Source organism: Empidonax traillii, unplaced genomic scaffold (assembly GCF_003031625.1).
Source record: "Empidonax traillii isolate 1590-97213 ecotype Southwest subspecies unplaced genomic scaffold, ASM303162v1 scaffold701:size746704, whole genome shotgun sequence".
NCBI lineage: Eukaryota > Metazoa > Chordata > Aves > Passeriformes > Tyrannidae > Empidonax > Empidonax traillii.
This window is the reverse complement of record NW_020955894.1, coordinates 635261-659121: the sequence shown is the minus strand read 5'-3', so window position 1 is coordinate 659121 and position 23861 is coordinate 635261. Positions and strand designations below refer to the sequence as shown.

At 46.2% G+C, this 23861-nt stretch overlaps 1 protein-coding gene across 1 annotated transcript in view; it reads left to right on the top strand.

Annotated features, from left to right (window-relative positions):
• Nucleotides 1–786: 786 nt before the first annotated feature.
• Nucleotides 787–23861, top strand: part of LOC114065858 (protein kinase C eta type) — a 69699-nt gene continuing 46624 nt past the window's right edge. Inside the window, exons 1-7 of the mRNA XM_027900054.1 lie at nt 787–933; nt 1766–1800; nt 3326–3414; nt 5000–5129; nt 6032–6159; nt 8603–8746; nt 9501–9674. Of these exons, the coding sequence (XP_027755855.1) occupies nt 839–933; nt 1766–1800; nt 3326–3414; nt 5000–5129; nt 6032–6159; nt 8603–8746; nt 9501–9674 (795 nt within the window). The 5' untranslated portion in view covers nt 787–838. The remainder of the gene's footprint in view (nt 934–1765; nt 1801–3325; nt 3415–4999; nt 5130–6031; nt 6160–8602; nt 8747–9500; nt 9675–23861) is intronic.

Below are 23861 nucleotides of genomic sequence, written 5' to 3'. Positions count from 1 at the left end.
GAGTGAGAGGAAGACAGGAAAAGGCAGTTATTTCTACATGAAAAGTGTAATTTTGAGCTAAAGGGTCCTTTGCAATTAACTTTTGTACCAGTCCCAGATGCCATCCTTGTTCTAGACCATGATCTCCCAACTTTTAAACCAGAGATGCAATTATGGCTTTTAAAAGCATTTTATAATAGAACCACTGAACGGTTGGGTTGGAAGGAGCCCTAAAGATCATCCAGTTCCAACCCCCCTTCCATGGGCAGCAACACCTTCCACTATCCCAGGTTGCTCCAAGCCCTGTCCAACCCGGCCTTGAACACTTACAGAGATGAGGTATCCACAGCTTCACTGGGCAACCCATGCTAGTGTCTCAGCACCCTCAGGGTCATCACTTTCTTCAAAATATCCCATCTAAACCTATCTTTCAGTTTAAATCCATTTCCCCTTGTCCTGTCACTCCATGCTCTTCTAAAAAGTCCCTCTCCAGCTCTCCTGTAGCCCCTTTAGGCACTGAAAGGGGATCTGATGTCTTCCCAGAGCCTCCTCTTCTCCAAGCTGAACAATCCCAGCTCTCTCAACCTGTCTCCACAGCAGAGATGCTGCAGCCCTTGCATCATCTCTGTGGCCTCCTCTGGACTTGCTTCAGCACTTCCATGTTCTCCTTATGCTGGGGGCCCGAGTTGAACACCGTAGCAAAACCAAGAGTACTAACTGTGTGTGATGATGTTAATATTTTTTTGCCCCCCCCCCCTTTTTTTTTTTTTTTTTTTTCACTTCCTACCCACCCCCCTGCACAGGGACTCTGCAGAGGGATCGGATTTTTAAGAACCTCACCCGGAAGCGCCAGCGGGCGATGCGAAGGCGAGTGCACCAGGTGAACGGGCACAAGTTCATGGCCACCTACCTGCGACAGCCAACGTACTGCTCACACTGCAGGGAGTTCATCTGGTAAGGACGGCTCAAGCTCGACGTTCTGGAGCCTCCCATCCCTGGGGACCCACATGCCACCCCCAGTCCTGAGCCAGTCACCCGGCACCTTACTGAGGGCTGCCAGTTGTGACACCCCTTGACCACTGAGTTTAGCAGGGCAGGTTTGTGCTGCAAACCAGAGTCTACTGCAGAGAGGCTGGGGTTGGGGGGGATGTGTATCTTGGATGTTGGAAACAGACTGGAGTAGTGTGGGGATGAGGCAGCGTTCCTGCCTTGTAGGCACAGATGTTATTTCAAGGGGGAAAAAAGTAACTGAGGCAACCTGCAGAAAGACCCCAGATATTAACTGGAGTGGAGCATTGAGATTGCACTGAGGAAAAAAAACGGTTGCTTGAAATTTTAGAGAAAACTCCTGAGAACAGAAAAGCCGTCAGACTTGTGAGGTGTGGGGTGATGCATGCGGAGGAGTAGGCAGAGCAGGGAGAAAAAGGTAGATATGTCTCAAAAGAACATGGAGTGGGAGAGATAATAACAGGGTGTGGGCTGCTGGGATCTGTCTTAATATGTGTGGTGTGTGTTGTAATGAAGTGAGGTATTTGAGAAATTAGAGTGAGGGGGAACAAGGGGAATACAAGCATGTTGACAGCATGCCCCGTAAGCCATGGCCTGTGCAGTGCTTTCCTGTGCTCTCACACCCCCTGTGCTGGATTGCACCATTACTGCTGGGCAGTTTTGCCCTGGGATCTGATCATTTGGCATCCTCTTGCATTTTGGCTCTCTCTTTTGTAAACAACCTGCCAGATGACCATCTTTCTGACGCTAAATTATGTTCATGCGTTGTTTTGAACAGGGGCGTGTTTGGGAAGCAGGGATACCAGTGCCAAGGTAAGGTGCTCCACTCCTGCAGTGTGTGTGTGTGTATGTGTGTGTGTAGGATGTGCTGTTTCAGGAGCGCTTTCCCATGCTGTGGGGACATCCTGCAGTTACAAGCTCCTCTAAAGTCACCACCCCTCTTCCTCCCCACCCAGCCAAAACTGTGCATTTGAGCATCTGTCAGGCTAGCATGCATGCAGGAGCAACCACTGACATCTCTGCAGACACCTGGGGGTCTGGTTTCATCCTGTGCGGATCCACTGAGTTGCTGACTACATGCAGCACCCAACAATAGGCTTGAGGCACCCGGGGTCCCTTCAGGACATGTTCAGAGGGTATTGTGACACAAAGTGCCCTATTGGAATGGCCACCCTCTTCCTTTCTCTCTCTATGAAGTTCAAATGAAGTAAAATTAAGGATTTTGTGACTTCAAAGGGCAGTGCTGCGGGCTGGCACAGCACTTTTGTCTGAATGCATGGTTTGGCTGAATGGCTGTACAGATGTATGTGGTGCTTGTTTGCATTTAATTATTGTTATGCCTTTCCCTTTTTTTGCCTTTTCCTCTCCCTTTTACCCAGAATTACCTGCTTCACAGGTGTGTGGTCACTGATTACAGCTTTCTAATGCAGCCTGTTTCTCGTGCAATATAACAGGGCATTGGTGTCCTCATATGAAAGGAAGCTGCACATAAACAAAATGGATATACTGCATAAAATATCTGGGTGGAAGTGAATGTTACTGGTAGCCCTTCATGAGTGAAAGCTTAAAGCAACAAACAGAATAGTGTGAGACCCTGAAAAATATCTGCTGTTTGCTGTTACCACTACGAAAATCTCCTTATGCAGACATTGGCTACGGGTCTTAGTGATGTCTACAGCAGATTCTGGGTTATGGAATGAAAGAATCCAGGTTCGTTCCAGCCAAGCCATCTTCAGACTTGAAGGGAGCCCAGCTCAGGTTTAGGGCTGATTAGACCTCTTGGTAGGGACTAACTAAGTGGGCTAGACACTGCCCCATTTTGCTGCAGTTGTCCAGCAGTTATCCAGCTTCCCAGACCCAAGCATTGCACTGAGCCTCAGGGACAAACTAACCTGGGCACTTGCATACCCAGCCTAAGAGGCACAATGGCACTGATATGCAGGGATGACTCTGGGTATCTCAGACCTGTGTTCTCCAAGATGGGGTTTGTATGTTTTGTGAAACACTCTTCAGTGGATAGTTACTTCGACAGCATTTTTTTCAGTTCATTTGAGAAATTACACTGTTGTTTCTGCGTGCATCACCCTTGTTTTGTATAGGCAGCTTTTTCTTGGCTGTATGAATGATCCAGTGCAGAATTTCTGTTCCAGTGGGTTAAAGATACATCTCCAGATCCGTTAGGAGATTTTGTCAGTTCCAAGACACCGATTACACACTTATTTCTCTCATCTTTACTGTGTGCTGTTGGTACAGCTGAGCCCTAAAGAACCCAGCTGGTGGGTTGACGTGTCCTGAGTCTTTCAAGAGCTCTTTTCAGCATGCCTCTTTTGTTTCCTAGTATGCACCTGTGTTGTACACAAGCGCTGCCACCACCTAATTGTTACAGCTTGCACGTGCCAAAACAATACTAACAAGACCGATCTCAAGGTAAAGTCACGCTGCTTATTTTGGGTCATCATGCTTTGTCTGGGGTTTTCGGGGTTGCTGGGGTTGCCGGGGTTGCCCTATAACAGAATTTACTCTGTTGTCATTATTCATGGATTTTAAAAGTGGGAAAGAGCGTTAGTGACACGTAAAGGCCAAGCATTGTCATCCGGTTGTTCTTTTGTTGATGCCAATAACTGTTTGGACTAGCACATGGTTTCGGAAGTTCGAGTGTCTTCACTGGAAGACATCAAGCAAATCCACTCTTTTCCTTGGTAATTTTCTTGCCTGATTAACTGTGGTGCAATCAAAATTTGGTGCCTGTTTTTTTGATGTGGGTTTCTCTGGCCTACCACCAGTCTTTGCTATGCCTCTTTTTTTCTTTTCTGGTAACCTGAAGTGCCCATTTAGTCATTGCTCCACACCTTTGGTCTGTATGTTGTGACAAAGAACCCTTGCATAACTTGTGTTTCTGAAGGTTTTCTTTCTTGCTAGTTTTAGCTGTATTTAATGGGAGTAACATCCCCACCTAAAACTGTGCCTGTGCACTGCATGTCTCATTTCTGTAACTGGAAATTGTTTAATAACTGAGGTAATCAAGTAAAATCTCTTTATTCGTGAGGCAGCTCTGTATTTTGTGCCATGCAGTTGCCTTTTTTTGTTATTTCTTTTTTCAAACTGGTGAGCTGAACTTCTTAAGACAACCCCAAGACAAGCCAGATCAAAATAAGTTAAAATGCCTAAAGGTAAAGTGCAAGTTAAATAGTGAGTGTCCTCGCCCCTCTCTCAGGATTATGAAGGATTTATAACACAATTAAGCTACTTTAAAAGAAGCCAAAGGTGAGGAGGCACTGTTCACTTTAAACTTGTTGTTCCAGTCACACCCCTGACTTTTCTTTATGGAGTTGTGGGTTCCTCTTCAGCCTTCCAGGATCTGAATGTTGAGAAACAAAGTCAGAAGTGATGAATTTGCTAAATGGGGGCTGATTTCTTCAGGCGATGGAACATTTTTAAAGGTGTCTTTGACATCTGAATGATTTAGAGTTGGAAAAGAACAAGGTTAAAAAGGGGATGAGAGCAAGTGATAAAATGAAATGTGTGGCTGAAAGGAAAGCCTGTTAATAACGAGGAGGGTGAGAAGAGGACTGAGAATTTTAGGAAGAGGTGCAAAAGCTATTCTATATTAAATTTAATAAAATCAACAGTTTGACCTAAAGTTACATTTTTGCACATAGTATGCAAGTCAGTAATTTGAAAACTGCGTGGTTACAAACTACTGTAGCTCACACTGCAGTGGGATTGGCTTGTGATGAGGTAATCCACACTTTCAGTTCTAACTTTGCTTTAAGAATTTAAGCCCTAATTTTAAAATCTGCTTTGCCAGGCAGTCCAGCCAAGGAGAGCAGGCCTGGCTCACAGCAGGTGAGGCTGGTCATTCAGTGTTCACTCAGCGAGGTGGTGGATCAGGACATTTTCTGACTCGGAATTACTTCCTTAGTTTTGCACTGAAATGCCTGTATGTACATGAACATCAGCTTATACATATGTATTTGAATTTTAAACCTGTGCTTTTCTTCCGGTACCTCAGGTGACCGAACAGAGGTTTGGAATCAACATTCCTCATAAGTTCAGCGTCCACAACTACAAAGTCCCGACATTCTGTGACCACTGCGGGTCCTTGCTCTGGGGAATCATGCGACAGGGTCTACAGTGTAAAAGTGAGCAGCTCCTCACTGTTGCCTTTTCACAAAATACATTTATTTTTAGACTCCTGATGCACCATGTGGGCTTGATTTGTGCAACCTTGAAGAGAAAGCTGAGCAATGAATATTCATCTTTGTAAGAGTTAAAAAAACCTCTGATCTGCTTTTTAATCTCGGGCCGCCAGAAGGACTCTACTTTGCACTCTCAGCACAGCTTTGTTTAACTTGCATTATTAAAAATATTCTGCTTCCTGCATTCATATTTTCCCTTTACCTGAAGGTTTTTCCTCAGCTAATGAGATAAGGCAATGAAAAGGCATTGGAGTGGAAAAAGAGGTCATTGCTTTAGGCTGACTACCCTGTCTGTTAATTGATGACAAAGCATGTCCTGGTGTTATGTTTTTGTTAGAGTGATCCAGACTGTAAAATCCTAACAGTCTCCATTTGCCTTCATCTCCCACAAGAGGGTGTGTGTGTGCGCATGAATTAGAGCAAGAATGGTTTTTGCTTCCCACTGAACACTGTCTTTCAAATTGAATGTCTGAAAATGCAGGGGATGTTTGTTGCAAATCCTGTGACATTATAAATACTAATTGTACCTACAGGCGTAGCTGCAATGCTTGTTAGGTACCTCAAAAATGCGTGCTAATGAATAGCTTCAGGCAATGTGGCATCCTTCTTGGAGAGGTTGGGTTCTATTCCTGATTTTCAGGATTTTATTCTCTTATGAGAGTCCTAATTTTGCTACTGCTTAGATCAGTGACAAAAATCCCTCAAGTTTAAAGATACAGGGTAAATCCAGATCAGTATATTTCCTGAAGCAGAACTGCTAAATTACTTCTCAGCGCTAAATCCCTCCAAGCTATTTAAATTGTTCCTTTGCTTTTACTTTCCATCCCTCCCATCACCCGTGTCAGTCTGTAAAATGAACGTCCACATCCGGTGCCAGGCAAACGTTGCTCCGAACTGTGGAGTGAACTCAGCAGAGCTTGCTAAAACCTTGGCATGCATGGGTCTGCAACCAGGAAGCATTTCCCCAAATTCGGTGAGTCTTTTTTTTTTTTTTTGGCCTTTTCCTCCTCTATTTTAAACATTTACAGCTGAGCCTGTTTATGGGTGCAGAGACTTTGGTTAGGACAGGTGGTGTTGGGTGGTGAAATGCAGGAGCAGGTTGTTACCGTCTGTGGCTTTTGGCAAAGGCTTTACCTGGAAAATGGATGCCTGATATCCAGGTTTACCCTGGTGCAGCCTTTAATCTATAGGTGTTTCTTTGCTGTATGTTTATGTTTCACAGTGCTGTGACTCCATTCACTCTTTTATCTGTTTGTCGTGAATGAGAGGAGAATAAGGCCCCTAAATAATTAGCGGTCAATATAATTCATGCAATACATTTTTTTTCACTTTCACTGCAAGCACAAATGCTCTGTCTGCATGTGTGGCTTGTGACAGAGCAAAACAAGAGCTCAGCAAGAGGCCTAGTTCTCTTCCCAGCTCCATCCCTGTTTTTCTGAGTATTCTTGGGGAAGCCATTTCACTCTTCACTACAGTTTCTCTGGCTAAAAATCTGTGGTCCCTGTCAACGCAGTATCTTTTGAGAAACATGGTCTAATGGAAGATATCCCTGCCCATGGCAGAGAGCTTGGAATTAGATCATCTTTAAGGTCCCTTCCAACCCAAATCATTCTATGATTCTGTGATCTCTGGTCTTAGCTGTCTGAGACAGGGTCCCTGTGAGATTGTTGCCAGGGCTGGGACTTATCTGTACAGATTTTATTTGTACAATTTCTGCTTGTCAGCACTCCAAGGCATCCTAAAAATCCAACTGGTATATATCTGAATCTGTTCATAGAGTTTAAAACACACTGTAAGAACTTAAGTGAAAATGCTGGTAATGGAAACCAGAGCTGTCATTTGATAACAGGTCAGTTTTCATCATGTTTCCTTTGTGAGCAGTTTGGAAAAGTGAGTTTTCTTGAGACCACACTAACCCATAATAAAACTTCAGTCTATTTATATTTATTTGACCAAAAAAGAAAATATTAAAACCCAAAATGTAATTCCCAGACGTGGTAAATCTTGTCATACAGTTAGTCAGCTTCATTGATCAACCACATCATGCTGTATCAGCCTAGAATGCTCACTGGGCTGTGCTGCCCCTTTGGATTTCAGTTGGTTCGTAGCAGACAGTCTTTTCTTGACTCTTCCTGCTGTAGCAGTTCAGGGGGACAGTTATCCTGGGAGTTACCAGGAAGCACAAGTCCCACACTCCTTCCTCAGTTCTGCAAAAATCAGCACTTGTTAACATTTGTTGTTTGCATCATCTGCACATCAAAAGGAGCCAAAACCAGAAAAAAAAAAAAAAATCTGTGTTTGGTGTTTAATGATCCCTTCTTGTTATTTGTGAGCTGAAAGGTCCAGGAAAATGTATGCCTTAAGCACAGCCCTAGAATGGCTTTATGCTGAGTGAGGGTACATTTAGATTAGATCTTTGGAAGAAATTCTTTATTCTGAGGGTGGTGAGGCCCTGGCACAGGTTGCTCAGAGAGGCTGTGGATGCCCCATCCCTGGAAGTGTTCAAGGCCAGGCTGGATGGCGCTCTGAGAAACCTGGTCTAGTGGAAGGTGTCCCTACTCGTGGCAATTGGAACAAGATGATCTTTAAGGTCCTTTCTGACTCAAACCATTCTATCATTCTATGAATGCTCTTGGTTCTTTCCCTGTGGTGACAAGTCTCCTGTGCAGGAGGAACGTTGCTGTACACCAAAGCAGTCACAAGATGGAGCTCACGAAGTCCGTGTGAGTTGGTTCAGAGTAATAAACTGAGAGAGAGTGCTCGTTTGTATGCGTACACATACCTGGAGAGCTGTGAACTGAGGGCACCGGAGGCTGACTTAATCTTTGTGTTCGAGATCTATAAATGTGTGCTAACACTGGTACAATTCACTGGTGGAATTCCTGAATATGCAGCACCTCACTGCTGGCGTGGGAACGAACAGCTTTCCATCGAATTTACAGCTGTGGAGGAAACCAGCAGCCCAGATGTGGGAAAGAAACAGGTTTTGATGTTTGGGTCGTGCTGAACTGAGCTTTGAGTAAGAGTCTTAAAATCAGGTGGAAACCTGAGAAATTCAGATGAAATCTGCTCTGGTTCTAGATCTCGCCAGCACTTCACCTACTGCAGAAGTTATGGAGTTCTCCTTGCTCTGCTGTTAGACAGGGAGTGAGGATGGAGAGAGTCAGGTCAGGAGCTGGCACTGACGTCTCAGCACATCCCTGAGCAGTGCTGAGTTTGGCCTGTCACACATGGCAGCTCTGTGGGGTGGTGGTACCAGCACACTTTCTGTTCCAGTGGCCACACAGTGCCCCTGGTCAGGTCCCAAACGCCCATGTTGGTGGGTTGACCATCTGTGACCCCCTCTGAGTCAGAAGTACCATTTCTGTGCAGACTGATACTTCTGTGATTCTGTGACTCTCTGCTTTCTTCCACAGAAACTGGTTTCAAGACCCACGTTGAGACATCAGGGAAAAGGCAGCCTGAAGGATGGCAACAATGTTAGTGAGAGTTCAGAGAGCAAACTTGGGATCAAAGACTTGACCTTCCTTCGTGTCTTGGGAAAGGGAAGCTTTGGAAAGGTGAGAGTTATTCGTGGTTCTTTTGTGGGAAACCACATTCCTTATTTAAGAAGCTCCAAGGTAGGTGAAGTTGCTTCATAACATGGCACACAGGCTGTCCAGTGGTACTCCAGTGCAAGTACTAAGTGGTACTTACTTTGTCCAACAAAGCTATTTACAGAGAGCAGGGAGAAAAGGGAAGTTGACAGCAAAGTTAAGAAGCGGATATCATAGAAAAGAAAGAAGTTAGCACCTGAAGGAACAGCTGCATGCCAGGGCCCATACCAAGAGTTGCAAGTGTGTGTGTGTTAGCACTCGTTTGGGCAGCGTTTCTTGGAGCATGTAAAGACTTCTCCTTTAAAGGAAACAAGACAGTGGTTTCAAGTGTGGTGAGATGGGGGTTTTGTTTCTCTGCTTCACCACAAAGCTGATTTGAAGTGGTGCATTTGGGTTTGATAACTGAGGAGGGAATGGGGATGAATGGCACTGCCCAGGGAGTTTGTCCTGGCCCAGTGGGTGACCTTCGACCGGCTGTCCCTGTGCCAGACATTGGAGCAGCGTGTTGTGGGTATTTCTGTCCAGAGAAGCCTGCTGCAGGCAGTAGCATGTGTCATTGATTGTACACTGATGCCCAGACTAACAGGCTGACTCACTTCCATCCACAAGCCTGGTCATGAGATGACTGACCTTTCCAGTGTGAGAAGGTGCGAGAGGCCCCGTGTTGCTCAGAGACCGAGGGCTCAGCCCTTGCCACTCACCCTCCCCTTTGGTTTAGGTGATGCTTGCCAAGATGAAAGAGAGTGGGCAGCTCTATGCGGTGAAGGTGTTGAAGAAGGACGTCATTCTCCAGGACGATGATGTTGAATGTACCATGACTGAGAAACGCATCCTTTCCTTAGCAAGGAACCACCCATTCCTCACCAAGCTCTACTGTTGCTTCCAGACTCCTGTAAGTATAACCCAGGCAGTGGACAGCCCTCCTCCTGACACTGGCTGGCATGAAGCACTCAGCTGTATATTTGGCCCCTGGCCCATTATAAATGTCCACCTTAGACCCAGGAGAAAGCTCTCTGCTGGAGGGTGAACAGAGCACTCTGCTATATTCCACCTCTGACATCTGCTGGGCATTTGGCAAACAAAATCCTGGCTCGTTCTAAGATCCCCAGCAAATTGGTAAGACACAAAGGTCTTCCCTAGAAACATCTCCAAACCACTGAATGTTTCCAAATGCATATGTGCAAATGTCTACAGATCTACAGTGTCCTCTGGTTGCTGTGAGACCTCAAGCTCTGCTCTGGTGCTGCCTGAATTTTAACAGCACTGTGTTTGCATTGAATTTTCAGGAAACTCAGATTTGTGCTTGGAAGCAGGGATAGCCTCCTGTCTCTGCCAGCCTTTGTATACTGGTCAGAACTGAACAAAAAAATCCTTCTGGGGTTACTGGAAAGGGTCTGACCGACACGGGTGGACACTGAGTCAGCTCCATGTATGGCTGGTATTTCTTCTTGTGTGGAGAAGACCAGTGGCAGCATTACTGTCACCTGTGCCTTGTGTACCTCAGTAAAGGACTGCACATGCACTGCCTGCCCAGCTGAGAGCCTCATCTGGGGTGTGCTTGTGGGTGGGAGCCCCTTGCTGGTGTGGTGGAGGGAGGAGCAGCTGAGGTGGAGGCAGTGGCCACAACCCTGCACCAGCAAGGTGAGTTTGGCAGTCCCTCAGCTAAGCTGTTATTAGGACTGAAGCATTTTGTGCAGCGTAGCTCTTCCCAACTGCCTGGGCTCCTTTCCAGTTGTATTTTGTCCTTTGCTAAATGGCAGTAGAGCTTCTTTTTTCCTCTGAGAAGAGGCAGGAGAAACTTGCCCTTTTAATTGTGGCTTCACTGCTCCTACATAAACCCAAAATACTTGAGAAAAAAAAAAAAAAAAAAGAGCAGACAAATGCATCCTGCCACCCACCCATTTCTCTTTTCAGTGAGGTGATGCAACAGCCAGCTCTGGAGTTGAAGAAGTACGCTCATTGAGGGTGGAGCCTTTGGGTAGACTCACGTAATAGAAATGGCATGGTTTGTGTTGGGTTTTTTTTTTTAATGCACAGCTCACATGGTTCACAGAGCACCTGGGCTGTATAGCAGAAGCAAAACTTGTCACTAGTAACCAAAGAAACTCCTATTTTATTTAATAATATTTCAACTTTGAATGCCTGTCCCAGTTTAAATGCCTTTCCTGAAATACCAGAAATGTCCAGTATTGATGTGTTCTGTTTGAGGTCAAATGTGGGATACCAGTGGGTTTTGCCCCTCGTTGCTGTGCCCTTTGCTATGGCTTTGCTCACTGAGCTGCAGTGTAGATGTGAAAATAACAAGTGTTCTCCTGGGCTGTTCAGAGTGTTTCCCATGAACTTAAGCAAGATTTAAGGTCACTGTGTGAGTGCCGTCTGTCATGTTCAGAAAAATGAATGCAATCTACTGTGGGTGCAGACAAGGTCTTCTGGGCTGATGAAGTAATTGCAGAGCCTTTTGCAAAGGGGAAGAAAAGGGAAGAACTCGGCCTATTTGGACTAGCAAATTGAAAGCAAAAAGAGGATCTGATTGATGTCTGCAGATGTCGAACACTGAGGAGGGAAACAAAGCTGTCAAGATTCTGGCTAAGATTAAATGAGTCTAGACTGGCCATGGATACAGTTAGACAGGAAATGAAAAGGAGGTTGCTAAACAGTAGAGCAGCCCAGAACAGGAATTTCTGGACCAGCTGGTCATCAGAGGAGCAGAGGGAAGAACCCCTCAACCCTTGGTGCCCTGAACACAGAGCTGGTCAGTCTCTGAAATGGTGCCAAGGGAGTGGTGCTTTAGCAGGACCCTGCTATTTCCAGTCTTTCCTAGGTTCCTCTTTTACTTGAATCCCACTTTGCTTCATTGTCTGGATTGTTTGTAAGAGAAAACCACTTTCACCCAATAATAAACAAAATCAAAAAGGGAAGGGTTTGCGGGGGGGAAAAAAAAAAAAAAAGATAGATTTCAGGCTAACGAGGCTCATGATGCCTTTTGCCCATGGTCTGCACTCGGTGACACCCACTTCAATCTGGAATAACCAGATTTAAATTGCTTATAAAAGCATAATTAAATCCTTTTGCTATAGTGGAGAAATGGTTGCAACAGCAGGGTATTCACTGGACAGAATCCTTCCAGGAGGGCCTAACCAGGCTGATATGAACTTAAAGTTTCTTTTCATCCTGTGTATGGAATTGGGATATCCCCTCCATTGACAAGAACTTGGCAGAAAAGATATATATATATATATATATACATACATCTGTAACATTATATATATAAAAAGAGTAACCACTTCTTCAAAATGTCAGCCTGCAACCATATTAAAAAATATTGGAATTGGGGATCAGGGTTACACAAAACACAACCTAGTTTCACTTGCAGTTAATGGAAACCACATCACACTCACAGCCCAGACTGTGAAAATGTGGTATTAATGGTTCATGTTACAAAAAACAAAGCATGACTCGAGTCTGCCATGGAGATCCTGGATACATAATGACTTACCGGGCCTGCTGTTAGGAATTTTTTAAGAACTGGCCACTTTGAGGCTTCTTATTATTTGTCAAAGCAAAGTCAGAGCCTGATCCCATAAGATGCATCAGGACAGGCTGGGACTAACTGGCAGGGTTGTAGCCCAGCTGGAAGGTACCCAGGGCTTAAGGTGTATGCCGAGTTCAGTATGAGCCAGCCGTGCAGTCCCGTGGCACATGAGTTAAATTATGTACTGGGCTGCTTCACGAGCTCAGGAGAGTCATTATGCCCCCTGCTTGGCACTGATGTGGCTGTACCTAGAACAGGGGAGTCCAGCTGTGGCCTCCCCGCTCCCAGCTCAACAGGAAATTGTGGAAACTAGAAAGGAAGATACTTGGAAGTGCATGAGATGCTGCTACAGTTTGAGGACAAAGTACTTGGAGGCTTGGCTGAATCTGGAGCCCTTTGAATTCTGAGTCTTGTAAAACGTTCCACCCGAACCAGCAAACTCTTCCCCTGAATTAATCAGCCTGGGGGTGACTTTAAGAGCCCAGGGTATGTCCATGCTGCATGGGGTGGTGTCGTGTGGTGCCAGTAATGCAGCATTATTCCAGGGGAGTGTTCAAGGCCAGGCTGGATGGAACTCCTAGCAACCTGGTCTAGTGAAAGGTGTCCCTGTACATGGCAGGGGGGTTGGAACTAGACAGTCTTTAAGGTCCCTTCCAACCCAACCCATTCTGTGATTAGCTGAGCTGGCACAAGTACCTGAAAAAGCAAAGCATTACCTGAGTTCATCTATATTGCTGCTACTATTTCTCACCTGTTTTAGAGCTGGCTGAGGTTTTTCTGTGCTTTTACATTTGCCACTGATGGTTTTCAGAAAGGTTTTCTGTTCTCTCCTCTGCTGTCTCTGTGCTCAGTGTGGTCCTAATTTAGTCTCAGATGCAGCACAAGTGATGCCCACCAGCAAAGGCGGCCTTATTTGCCAGGGGGTGGGCTGAGGCTTCCTGACCTCCAGACAGCCTCCTCGCTCCATCACAGCCAAATCCTGCAGCCACTAGGTGGTAGAAGCTGCAAGGGCTGTCTCTGCCTGCTGTGGGTCACAGTTTTTTCAGAGCCTAAAGAGGAAATACTAGCTGCCCAGCAGGCTGGCAGAGGCTGGATGTAGCACTCTGTGTGCCCAGCACTGGGCTGGGCAGTTTTGGACTTGTACCTCCAGATTCCTTTCCTATGAAAGGCAAGGAAGAAGTCCTGCTGCTCCATTGCAGGGGGGAGAGTTTAAGTCCTGCTCGAGCTGCAGTCTGTGGGAGGTCTTCCTTGCTTACCACATCTCTGGTTTTTAAACCTTTTTTTTATTTGAAGGCCTTGCCTTGGGAGCTTTCCACCTTGCCTAAGCCATTTACCTCTGCTTTTTCTGGGGCCTTAGAATAATTCCTCAGTGTCAGAGAGGATTATGCTTCTGCTCCAGTAATCTGTGAGTTGCCAACAGGTGGTGGGACCTGAGGATAATCATGGATCCTGCTTTAGGGGCCACAAGCACCAAAAAAGTGTTTGTTTCCATTTACCTGACACTGGTGTCATCCAACACCTCAACAATACTGTCCTAGAAGGGGTGAAAGAGGCTATATGTATAAATAGCGAAGTTAGTAATGTAATCCTGGGGAATGTGAATCCTGGAATGTTTTAATTAAAATGAGTTTGCAGTAAGTGGGTCATATCTTCTTCGGGGTTTAGGAGCCATCCTTCCCGCACAGGTGGTTTGCTTTTAAATCCTTTTGTCTCCACTCATATGCATGAGAATGAAAAGGGCCGGGGGAGATCAGCTTCCCATGCAAATATTGTGTCAAATAGCTTCTGGATTTTATGTTTATTGCCCTTATCCCTTTTCTCATGACCAAAGGGTCCTTCCAGGGGACTGTCCCCCAGGCAATGCTGTTCCCAGCGCTGTTCCCGTCAGCCTGATCGTTATATGGATTTGCTTTGCCTATGGCTCTGCTGACAGTTGCTGAGGCAGAGCCTGCCCATGTTGTTCCAAAAATAGTGAGACATGAGAACTTGGCAGAGGGACGTGATTTTCTATAACGAGCGTCCTTCAAGATAATAGCTGGCAGGGGTGCTATTTAAGCCAGGCGGGACTGGCCTGGGACTCCAGGACAGCACAATCGTTGAACTGGTCCCGTTTTACGAGGGCAGCCTGCTGTTTGGCACGCAGCTTTTTGTTCCCTTTGCAGCCTGCAGGCTGAGGTCACGCTCTCGACATGGAAGAGGAAGGTTTCTCTGCGTCTCTGCTGGCTCTTGGGGCACTCAGGCAGTTCTCCCAGGGTCAGCGTGGGTATCGTGTCATGGGTTACCCAGCTGAGCGGGTATTTCACCTCCCAGTAGTGTGAAAAGCTAACCTGGAGCCTTCTATGGGGGCATAATTTTCAGGTGAGAGCCCACCAGCCAAGGAAGGGACTGAGCAGTGGCATCTGGCTAGTACCTTTGGTTCCCAGGTGCCACAAGGGGAGTCTAAGTACCCTTGTATTGCCCAGGGGAGTCCCCCAGCCATGGTCCCTCTGGAGAATCTCCAGCATCATCCTGTTTGTTCACCAGCCACTCCACTGTCAGCAAGTGGGTAGAGCACAGGGCAGACCCAGGGCAGAGCCTGGTGTGGTGGAGATGAGGAAGGCTGGAGAGGCAGCAACAGCCTTCCCGAGGCTCTGGAAGATGAGTAAGTGTCCTTACACAGACTTTGCTGGTGGGTGTTAAGGAAGCAGTGAGGCCCCTTTGATGTTCTCTTTGGAAGGTGCTGAGAGGGAGCCCTTTGGGAGCAGGGAGGAAGGCTTTGATCAACTCCCAGGCTCTGAACCCCCAGCATTCCCTCTCTGGCATGTTGTGGAGGCTCAACTCTGTATGTGCATTCACCTGACAGCCAAATGCACTTCTTGGATGCTTTTCTGCAGGCATTGAGACTTTTATTCTTGGGAGTTGAGGCCTGTGCTAGCCCCAAGCCACTGTGCTGGAAGACCAGCACACGATTCAGTGTTGTTGCTTCAAGTCAAAACCAAGTGAAGATGTTGTTGGGACATCCTGCTTCTAGGCCTGTCATGTTTCAAAAAGCTTGCTACAGTCTAGCCTGGCTTCTGGTCCTAAGCACAGGCACCTTGAAGGGACTTGCTGCAGTCAGGTGTGAAGGAGCTTGAGTTCTGCTTTAGCTGGGGCAGCGAGTTGATTTTTTGGGGCCTCTTGGACAGGGAGGTAGAGGGGAATTTGCTCTCTCTGCCTTCGCTCTCAGGTGTGGCTTCTGCAGGTGTGTGTGCTGTGGTGCCCTGGTGTTGGTTTCATGACCACAGGAGAGACAGTCACTTTCTGCTCTTCTGTGGCTCCTGTCCTATCTAGCACCAAATAAAGACAGAGTGGCCAAAAAGTGCATCTTTCTGTGGTCTTACAGTGTTCACATCCACCTAAAACCTGTGACGTGTTTGCTGGCACTCTGGTTCAAGCTGTCAGTAAAGCAGATGTGCGAGGCCTCCAAAACCAGGTGTGAAAGGCTCTCTCACATGTGCAGTGACACCTTGCAGTGGTCACTTTGTTGAAGGAATGTTCCAGGTTGGGTTGTTGGTTTTTTTTTTTTGCAGGCAGAGTGGTTTTGCTTGCAGGAGATGAAACAAGATCAGACTGACATTTCTGACTCTATCTGTGAACTTTGCCTGGTGTCCACATTTGGGCTGCACGTTGAGGTGATACAAGCTGAGGTGAAAACACGAGCTGGAGGGTTAGAAGGGTCAGCTGCCATCACCGTGTTGTAGCTCCCAAGTGTAACTTTCCCACCCCAGATGGTTGAGGGACTTTGGATACTTGCATTTTCATGAAGCTGATAAGTGCCTGTCCCCATCTGCAGCGGCTTGGGGGAGAGACTGCTGCTTGGACAAATTACCAGGTTCAGCAGCCAAAGGAGATGCTCTTGCCCATGGTTAGCCACAGTATGTGAAACTAATATTTTTTTGGCCTTAAAATCAAGGAAGTTGTGGCATAAAAGGGACTGAAAATGGAAGCAGCTCTCCAGCAGCCTGAGGGAGCAGGTGCCAGACAGTATTGAGGAGGAAGGGGAAGAAAAAAACAAAGGCAATAGAAGCTCAGAGAAGAGGTAGCAAGCTGAGGTGCGACCCAATGGTGCTTTAGTCTCTTTGAATCCGTACTGCTTTCCAGGTGATGTTTAAGGTGAGAGGATGGATCTCTCATAGCAAGCTGTTTCCAAGTGGCCTTTGGGTGTTTTGACATTCCTAATTTTCCTGGAGACCTTTGGCTGTGCTGTAGAAGTGAGTGTCTGACCTTCCCCAGCCCAGCCTGAGCCAGCAGATACTGCAGAGCTCAGTATTTTTAAAAGCAGGGCAGAGCTGTCGCAGGTTGGTCACTCCAAACTGAAAGCACCAATTCCAGTAGCCTTTTTTTGAACTGAGGGCTGTAAAAAGAGCATGATGTTTACAGTGCTACTCTCTTCTGAGACATCATGATGCCAGCTGAGGGGTGCAGATGTCTTATAAATCTTTGATTACAGGTAATGTCTGTAGCGTGATACATTTTAGTTCCTTATTCCTCAATTTATTCCCCTCTTAAGTTCAGCCAGTCCTTTGGGGTTTTTTTTCTGATCTTTCAGGTGGCAAGGAATGTTTTTGTAGTTTTCTATAGCATTTCAGAAGGTCTGGAGAGGAAGATTTCATTTTACTTTCTTTCAATTCTTGCAAATTCTTTCAATTTGTTTCATGTTTTTTTTTTTTAATATTTTATTTTAATGCTGGCCAAGCTGACTTTTTCTTAATTTGGGATTAAAAAAACAAGCCTTTTTTGTACATAATTTAATGGTGGACTAAGTATCTGAGTTTTGGGGTTTTTCTTAGTTGGGGTTTGGTTTTGTTTGAAATGGAACAGATGAACAAGAGTGATAAAAACCATCCTTTTGCATATATGTTATGTAAAAGTTTCTAGTGAAAAGATGAACTAATCATGTAGCCTGTCTTGAAGGGAAGGGGTAAGGAGGAAGGATGTGTGTATGGTTCACTTGAATACCCAAAACATGCTTTGTTCCAGACAAATGACTGAATTTGTGTGTTACAGAATCTCTCCAGCGTACGAGCTTGAGATTTCAGCCAAGTGTTCAACAAAATAGGGGCAAAAATTTGGAGGGTGCAGTTAGATTTGTGGTTATTTATATTTTTTTTCCTGGGGCAAGTGGGAACCCACAACTCCCCTCAGCTCTCCCTGGGTTGTGGTTGTCGTTGTTCAGCTCTTCTGGAATGAGCTCGGCGTTCGTGCTGTGCATACAAGCACCAAGGCAGCCTTCACCCCGAGGGACCCTGCAGAGTTTATTTATGCAAATGGGAAGAGCCAATTTATTATGTCTGTGTCTTGCTGCAGTGGCCTCATAAGGAAGCCTCGTGGTGCCCACTATCAGCAGCATCAGAGAGCAGAGCGTGCTTGGGGTGATAACTGGTAATAGCTGCCCAGTTCACGTAGCTGTGACAGTGAGGTTGGTGACTCTTTGTTAAAGAAGCTGAAAACAAGCCCGGTGTGGGGGAAGTGACTTGCACTTCTCAGAAATGTGTTCAGCAGCTGCTCGGCCTGGAGGAGACACCACATGCACCTTATGCCCATTCTGAGTTTGCTTAATTTTCACTGCAGCTCCTTCCAGCTTAAAAACCCACACAAAACCAGCAGAAGGAGGAATCCTTCCCTTTCTCAGCCTTTTGGCTGCGTCACACAGTGACCCCCCCATCTCGATAGCCCAAGGCCTGTATATGCCGTCTGTGGCGTGATTTACCTGAGTCAGAAGTGGTTCCTGAGGGTACTTCTGCAGTCACTGAAGCAGGGAGGTAGAGCAGCTCAGAGAGCAGCACAACTCAGCGAGCAGGTGGCTGTAAAACCTGCTGCTTCTCTGCCGTGTTCGGCTGCGAGTCCTGGGCCGGGGCAGCAGGTGCCATGGCCCTGTTTGAGAAGCGTCACTGTCACGTGCATGTAGTTCCAGCTGAGCAAGTGTGGAGCAGAGGTGTTCCTTCTCTGCTTGGCGTAGTTACTCTGATTTGAAGTCAAAGAACCAAATCTTCATGTCTTGCTCCGTTGCAATCAGGCGAGAGTGGCTTTGTCCAGAAATTTAGGGCTGAGCTCATTAGATCTGCTCTCTCATGTGCCTGCAAGGGCTGTTTTGGTGATTCCCTCTTGGTGAGCCTGTTTTTATGACAGCTGAGATCTTCCCTGCCATACATAACCCCCGCTGTGGCGCTTGCCCTCCTTCGGATTTGGGAGCAGAAGGCAGCTCGTGAGGGTGTGGCATTGCCTTGGTCAAAGGGCTGGGTATGGAGGGGAAGCATTTCTACTAGGGATTCGTAGAAGCTAAGGATTCTGTGAAGGGCTTGGTATGGAATCATAGAATCAGAATATTCTGAGTTGGACGGGACCCATCAGGATCATCGAGTCCAACTCCTGGCCCTGCAGAGGACACCCCAAGAATCCCACCATGTGCCTGAGAGCATTGTCCAAACATTTCTTGAACTCTGTCAGGCTTGGTGCTGTGACCACTTCCCTGGGGAGCCTGTTCCAGTGCTTGACCACCCTGTGGGGGAAGAACTTTTCCTGGTATCCAGCCTAAACTTTCCCTGACTCAGCTTCATGCAGTTTCCTTGAGTACTGTCACTGGTCATAGGAGTGAAGAGATCAGTGTCTGCCCCTCTGCTTCCCCTCATGAGGATGTTGAAGACTGCAGTGGAGGCATTTCCAACAGGGATTCATAGATTCTGTGAAGGGCTGGGCATGAAGGACGGGCATTTTGGCACAGAGCAGCATCTAAGAGTGGGCACTGACTGCATTAGTCCTACAGAGAGAAATATTAGGAAACAAATCTGTTTATTATTCCTCCTGTTGGATCCTGTGCTTTTGCAGTGCCTTGACCCAGATACAGATGGCCACTTGCACTGCTGGGGGAGTTGGACATGTGGCTTTCCAAAGCCCAGTTCTGAGACATCACGGTTTATTTGCTCACTCCCAGCAAGACCTGAGGCAGATTTGCTTTGTGTGGGGGTTGTGGACCACGAAGGGAGAACAGGAACATTGGAAGCGCTGAGGGAGCCTGCCAGCTCTTGTAATTATCTTGTAATAATTTGCTTGCAAGCTCCCTAAGCCTGCTACTCTTTTTTGGAAACAATAAACTTTCTCTGGGAAGCAGTGACACAGCTGTCTCTGTTTGGGGATGATTTGGAAAGCCTGCCTTCTGCTCTGCAAAGCGTAAACTGCCAAAACAGGGGAAAATGACTGTTTTCATGGGGAAACCTTTTGGCTTCAGTGAACTCAGACTGAGCCCAAAGCTGATTTTCTAAGGAGTTGTGTGCATTAATTATTTCCAAAAAGATGAAATGCAGACATAGCAGAATTCCTGAGCTAGGCTGATTTTTCAGGGAGGGGGAAAGATTGGACCCTTGCCCTAAAATGCATTTAGCCAGGTCTACATATCTGCCTTGTATGGCAGCTGTCAGCTAAAGAGGAAGCTGAAGTGTTCTTGGTGGGTTCATCCTCTTGTCCTGCAGAGGAACCAGGGTGGGCAGAAGCAGCATCTGGGAAAGCTGTGCTGCCATGGGTGTGCAGAGCTTGTCCAAACCTATTCCTGATGGTGTTGGAGGCTGGAGAGACCTCGTTGGTGTCTTCCAGTGAGTCTCCTGAACCTCCACTGATGACTCTGCTTAGAGAGAAGTCCCTCCTGGCCTCCAGGCCTCCCTTGGCACAGCAGCTCTTGTAGGGTGGCAGGAAGAGGAGACTCTTGCCTTCTTCCATGTCTTCACAGGGGAAATGTTTGTCTTTCCCCATCTCCTCCCTCTATGCTTCCTGAACCAGGGCAGTGATGATGCCCTATCCCACTGGGAATATGGTTTAGGGGGTGAATATGGTGGTGCTAAGCTGCGGGTTGGCGTAGATGATCCTGAAGGTTCCTTCCAATCCTGATGGTTATGTGATTTATGTATCATGAGATAAGGGCCCAATGTTGTCTTCAGAGGTCTTTGATCTTGTGTGGGCTGTCCATGGACATCAACTCTGACTCTTAATTAGAAGAGAGTAGAAGCTGGCCATCACACTAGTCTTTTAAGGCATAGTAAGAGAAAAAGGATCCTCCTTTAATAAAATATGATTATTTTTTTCCTCCTGTGATGATGAAGAGGAAAGCTATGAGGTTTAAAACATCTTGTGGATCTAGTGAGGAAAAAGGGCTACAGTGATGCTTGAGATGGATCTCATTGGGTGCTTGTGTTTGCAAGGGGCAATAACCAGTTTATAAACTGTCCTCCCAGTGGCTTTTGCAGCCAGGGATTTTCTTCAGGCCTCACCAAAACCCCCACCTAGAACAACAAACAAATACAATGTTTATATGTAATTGCTATCAAACACTGCCCTTAGGGCAGACGATATGCTTCCAACAGACCCTGCCCTGCTAGTAGGTAAACAAATAGGAATGGAAAACTGAAATTTAAACAATTAAAAAAAAAAAAAAGCGCCAAACCCAGACAGTTTTCTCGCACAACAGTTGTCAGGGTTAATTTCTAGGTGTAGGCAAACCTTGAAATGAGCCCACCTCATCCCACAGACTTTGTTTCCTCCAAGTGTTTCTTTAATTTACAGTAACAATTGCTCTGTGTGTCTTTATTCATCTCCATCCCAGTCCGGGAATGGTGCAATGTGATTTCCTCCTGTGGCTGTCACTTGCTGCAAAGCCTTTTGTGTCACTATTTCCTGTTGATTCAAATGCTCTTTTCTTGCTGTTGCTGATGTCAAACAGAGATAGCAGATCAGGGAGACTTCTGGGCAATGGAAAATAGTAAAATAGACGTGTGAGGAGTTCAGCATTAGGTCCTGTCAAAAACCAATCCAGCTTTCAACTCCCCCTAATTCCCACTGGTAATCCCCAGGAGAGGAGACACATAACTCTTAGGTCAAATTTGCAAGTGTCTGAACTATCTGCTCTTTTAAGATTTCCTTTTCATGCTCCCTTTTTAAGTTATCTACTCACTCTTCTGGCTGCAAATTGCCTTTTTTTCTTTTATTTTAGTTTTTTTCCCCTCCCTCCCTGTCTGCTCTGTCTCTTCTACCTCCCTCCCTGCCTCCTCTCTCTCCTCTGCCTCTCTCTACCCCCCACTTGCCCCTCCCTCTCTTTCCCTCTTTTCCTTTTCCCCCTCTTTTCTTGTCCTCTCTCCCCTCTTTTTTTCCCACCCTCTTTTTTAAAAAAAATAGAATACCAACTGTTTATTTTATTTTTCAGTGATTCCCAAAAGAGTGATTGGTCTTTGCAGTTTGGCAAGCTGATGGTCTTGCTTAAGAGTGAAAATGGGAGGCCTTGCCTGGCTTTGAGATGTTGTTCCCCAAAGGATGGTCAGTAGTGCTCGTTACCAGGCATGTAGCAGGCCAATGCACAAATGCTGTGTTATAAACCAGTTGTGATACCCGTCCTGCTCTTTTCTTCAGCAGCCCCATGGGATTTCTAAGTGTTAGAAAACTGGGCAGAAAATTAGATGGACCCTTTAAAATAAATAAATAAATAAATAAATAAATAAATAAATAAATAAATAAATAAATAAATAGAGTAGCCCAAAGTTCTATATTTATGCCTGACCTGTGAAATGAGCCCCTGGGTGCAGATGACACACATGCAGTGATACTTGCTCAGGTTTGCAGTTAGTCTGAAGCAAGAGCAGTTTTTATCAAAAAGCTGCAAATTCCATGACAGCAGTGATGGGAATTTTAAAACTGTTTCAGTGCTCACCTCAACATTTGAGAAAGAAGTAGTATCTTCCTTTAAGCATCATGGTAGAGATGGGTACAACCAGGATTCTGAGGTGGGCCATGGCGTTTTGTCTGCACTGGAGAAGCTGGACATGTATGTTTTAAGATAGGAAGAGTTAACTTTTTGTCCCTGAAGCTTCCCTTTAAGGAAAGAGTAGAAAATCCATGTGTGTTCACCTAACTATATGCATGTTTGTACAAGCATATGTATTACTTACATAAATACACACACACACACACCACCCCTCGTCAGGCTGCTGGTAAATTAAATTACTTCCTCTTGGGGATCTGGCAAAAGGGATTTCTTTTTTAAGTATGGGCTTGAGGTGATGCCTGGACAAGCTGGGCTGGATAAGCATGTGTCATGTGGAGTGATCAGCAAGGAAAGAGGTGGGGAAGAATAACAAGGAGATGTAAAAGCTGGCCTGAATGGCAAGGCAGAGGCAATACCGGTGCTGCAGCTGGAGGAGGGGCTGCCAAACAGGTAGGCACAGCACAGCCAGGCTGAGTTGAACCAGCTGCAGTGAAGATGTGGCATTGGAGATCTGATAAGGGCTGAAGAGCCAAGGCTGCTGGTGGGTTTGCACAGTTCATGCTGCTCTGGCTCAAACTGCTGCTGTAGATGAGCCAGCTTGGGTGTCTTTCACTGCCCTCTAATAAAGGCAGAGTGAACAATGAAGTGTTGTTGTTTATATAGACTGGAGACAGCGTTTAACACATGGCCTTGGTGCTGCACACAGTAGTGCTGTGAGATTGCTGGGAACAGTGGTGAGGCTGCTCTGCGAATTCTGTGTTTAATTTTGGGCCTCTCACTGCAGGAAAGATGTTGAGGTACTGCAGCATGTCCAGGGAAGGGCAACAGGGCTGGGGAAGGGTCTGGAGCACAGGTCTGATGAGAAGCAGCTGGGGATGTTTAGCCTGAAAAAAAAGAGGCTCATGGGGGGATCTTTTTCTCTACAACTGCCTTTCAGGGGCTGTAGTCATATAGCAGTGGGTGTCCTTTTCCACGTAAAACGTGGCAGGATGAGGGGAAGCGGCCTGAACTTGCACCAGGGGAGGTTTGCATTTCATATTAGAAACAGTTTCTTCACTGAAAGGGTGGTCAAGTGCCTGGAATAGGCTACCTGGGGAAGTCACTTAAATGTCTCCATCCCTGGAGGTATTTAGAAGTTGTGTAGATGTGGCACTTAGGGACGTGGTTTAGTGGTGGGCTTGGCAGTGTTGGGTTAGTGGTTAGCTGATGATTTTTATAGGTCTTTTCCAACCCAAATGATTCTATGATTTAATGATCTTTATCCGCTGGAAGGAGCCCAGAAGGGACTGTTGGGCAGAGCCCAGGATGGCATTGAGAAGCAAGCTGTCCTCATCTGTCACAAGCCATTTGCATTCCTGCTCGTGTCCACTGAGGAATGAGAGGATTTCTGGTTGCTTTTCTTCTGCTGTATGCCTCTCAAGACGTTAATACCAGTAGTCATTTCAAGCTGGCTGGCTGCCAGAAAGTGGAGCACGACAATGCTTATCCTCTTAAACTTAGAGAGGGTTTAAAAGTAGCTTGTAGATGATTAACATCAGACCTGGGAAGGGACTTGAGGGAAAAGAAGGGAAAAAAATTACTGTTAAAAGCCTGACTGGTCTTAACTGAATTGTAGGCCTGTTTTCCAATCTGCTTGTTCCTGATGCTCAGAGTAAAGCTGAAACAATAAATACTGGAGGTCCTGAAACAATTACAAAGAGAAATTTTTGAACCAGACTGCAACAATTCTAAGGTTTAGTTTTGTGACAAATCTGTGCGTCCTTCCTCTCACAATCAAGCAAACACCC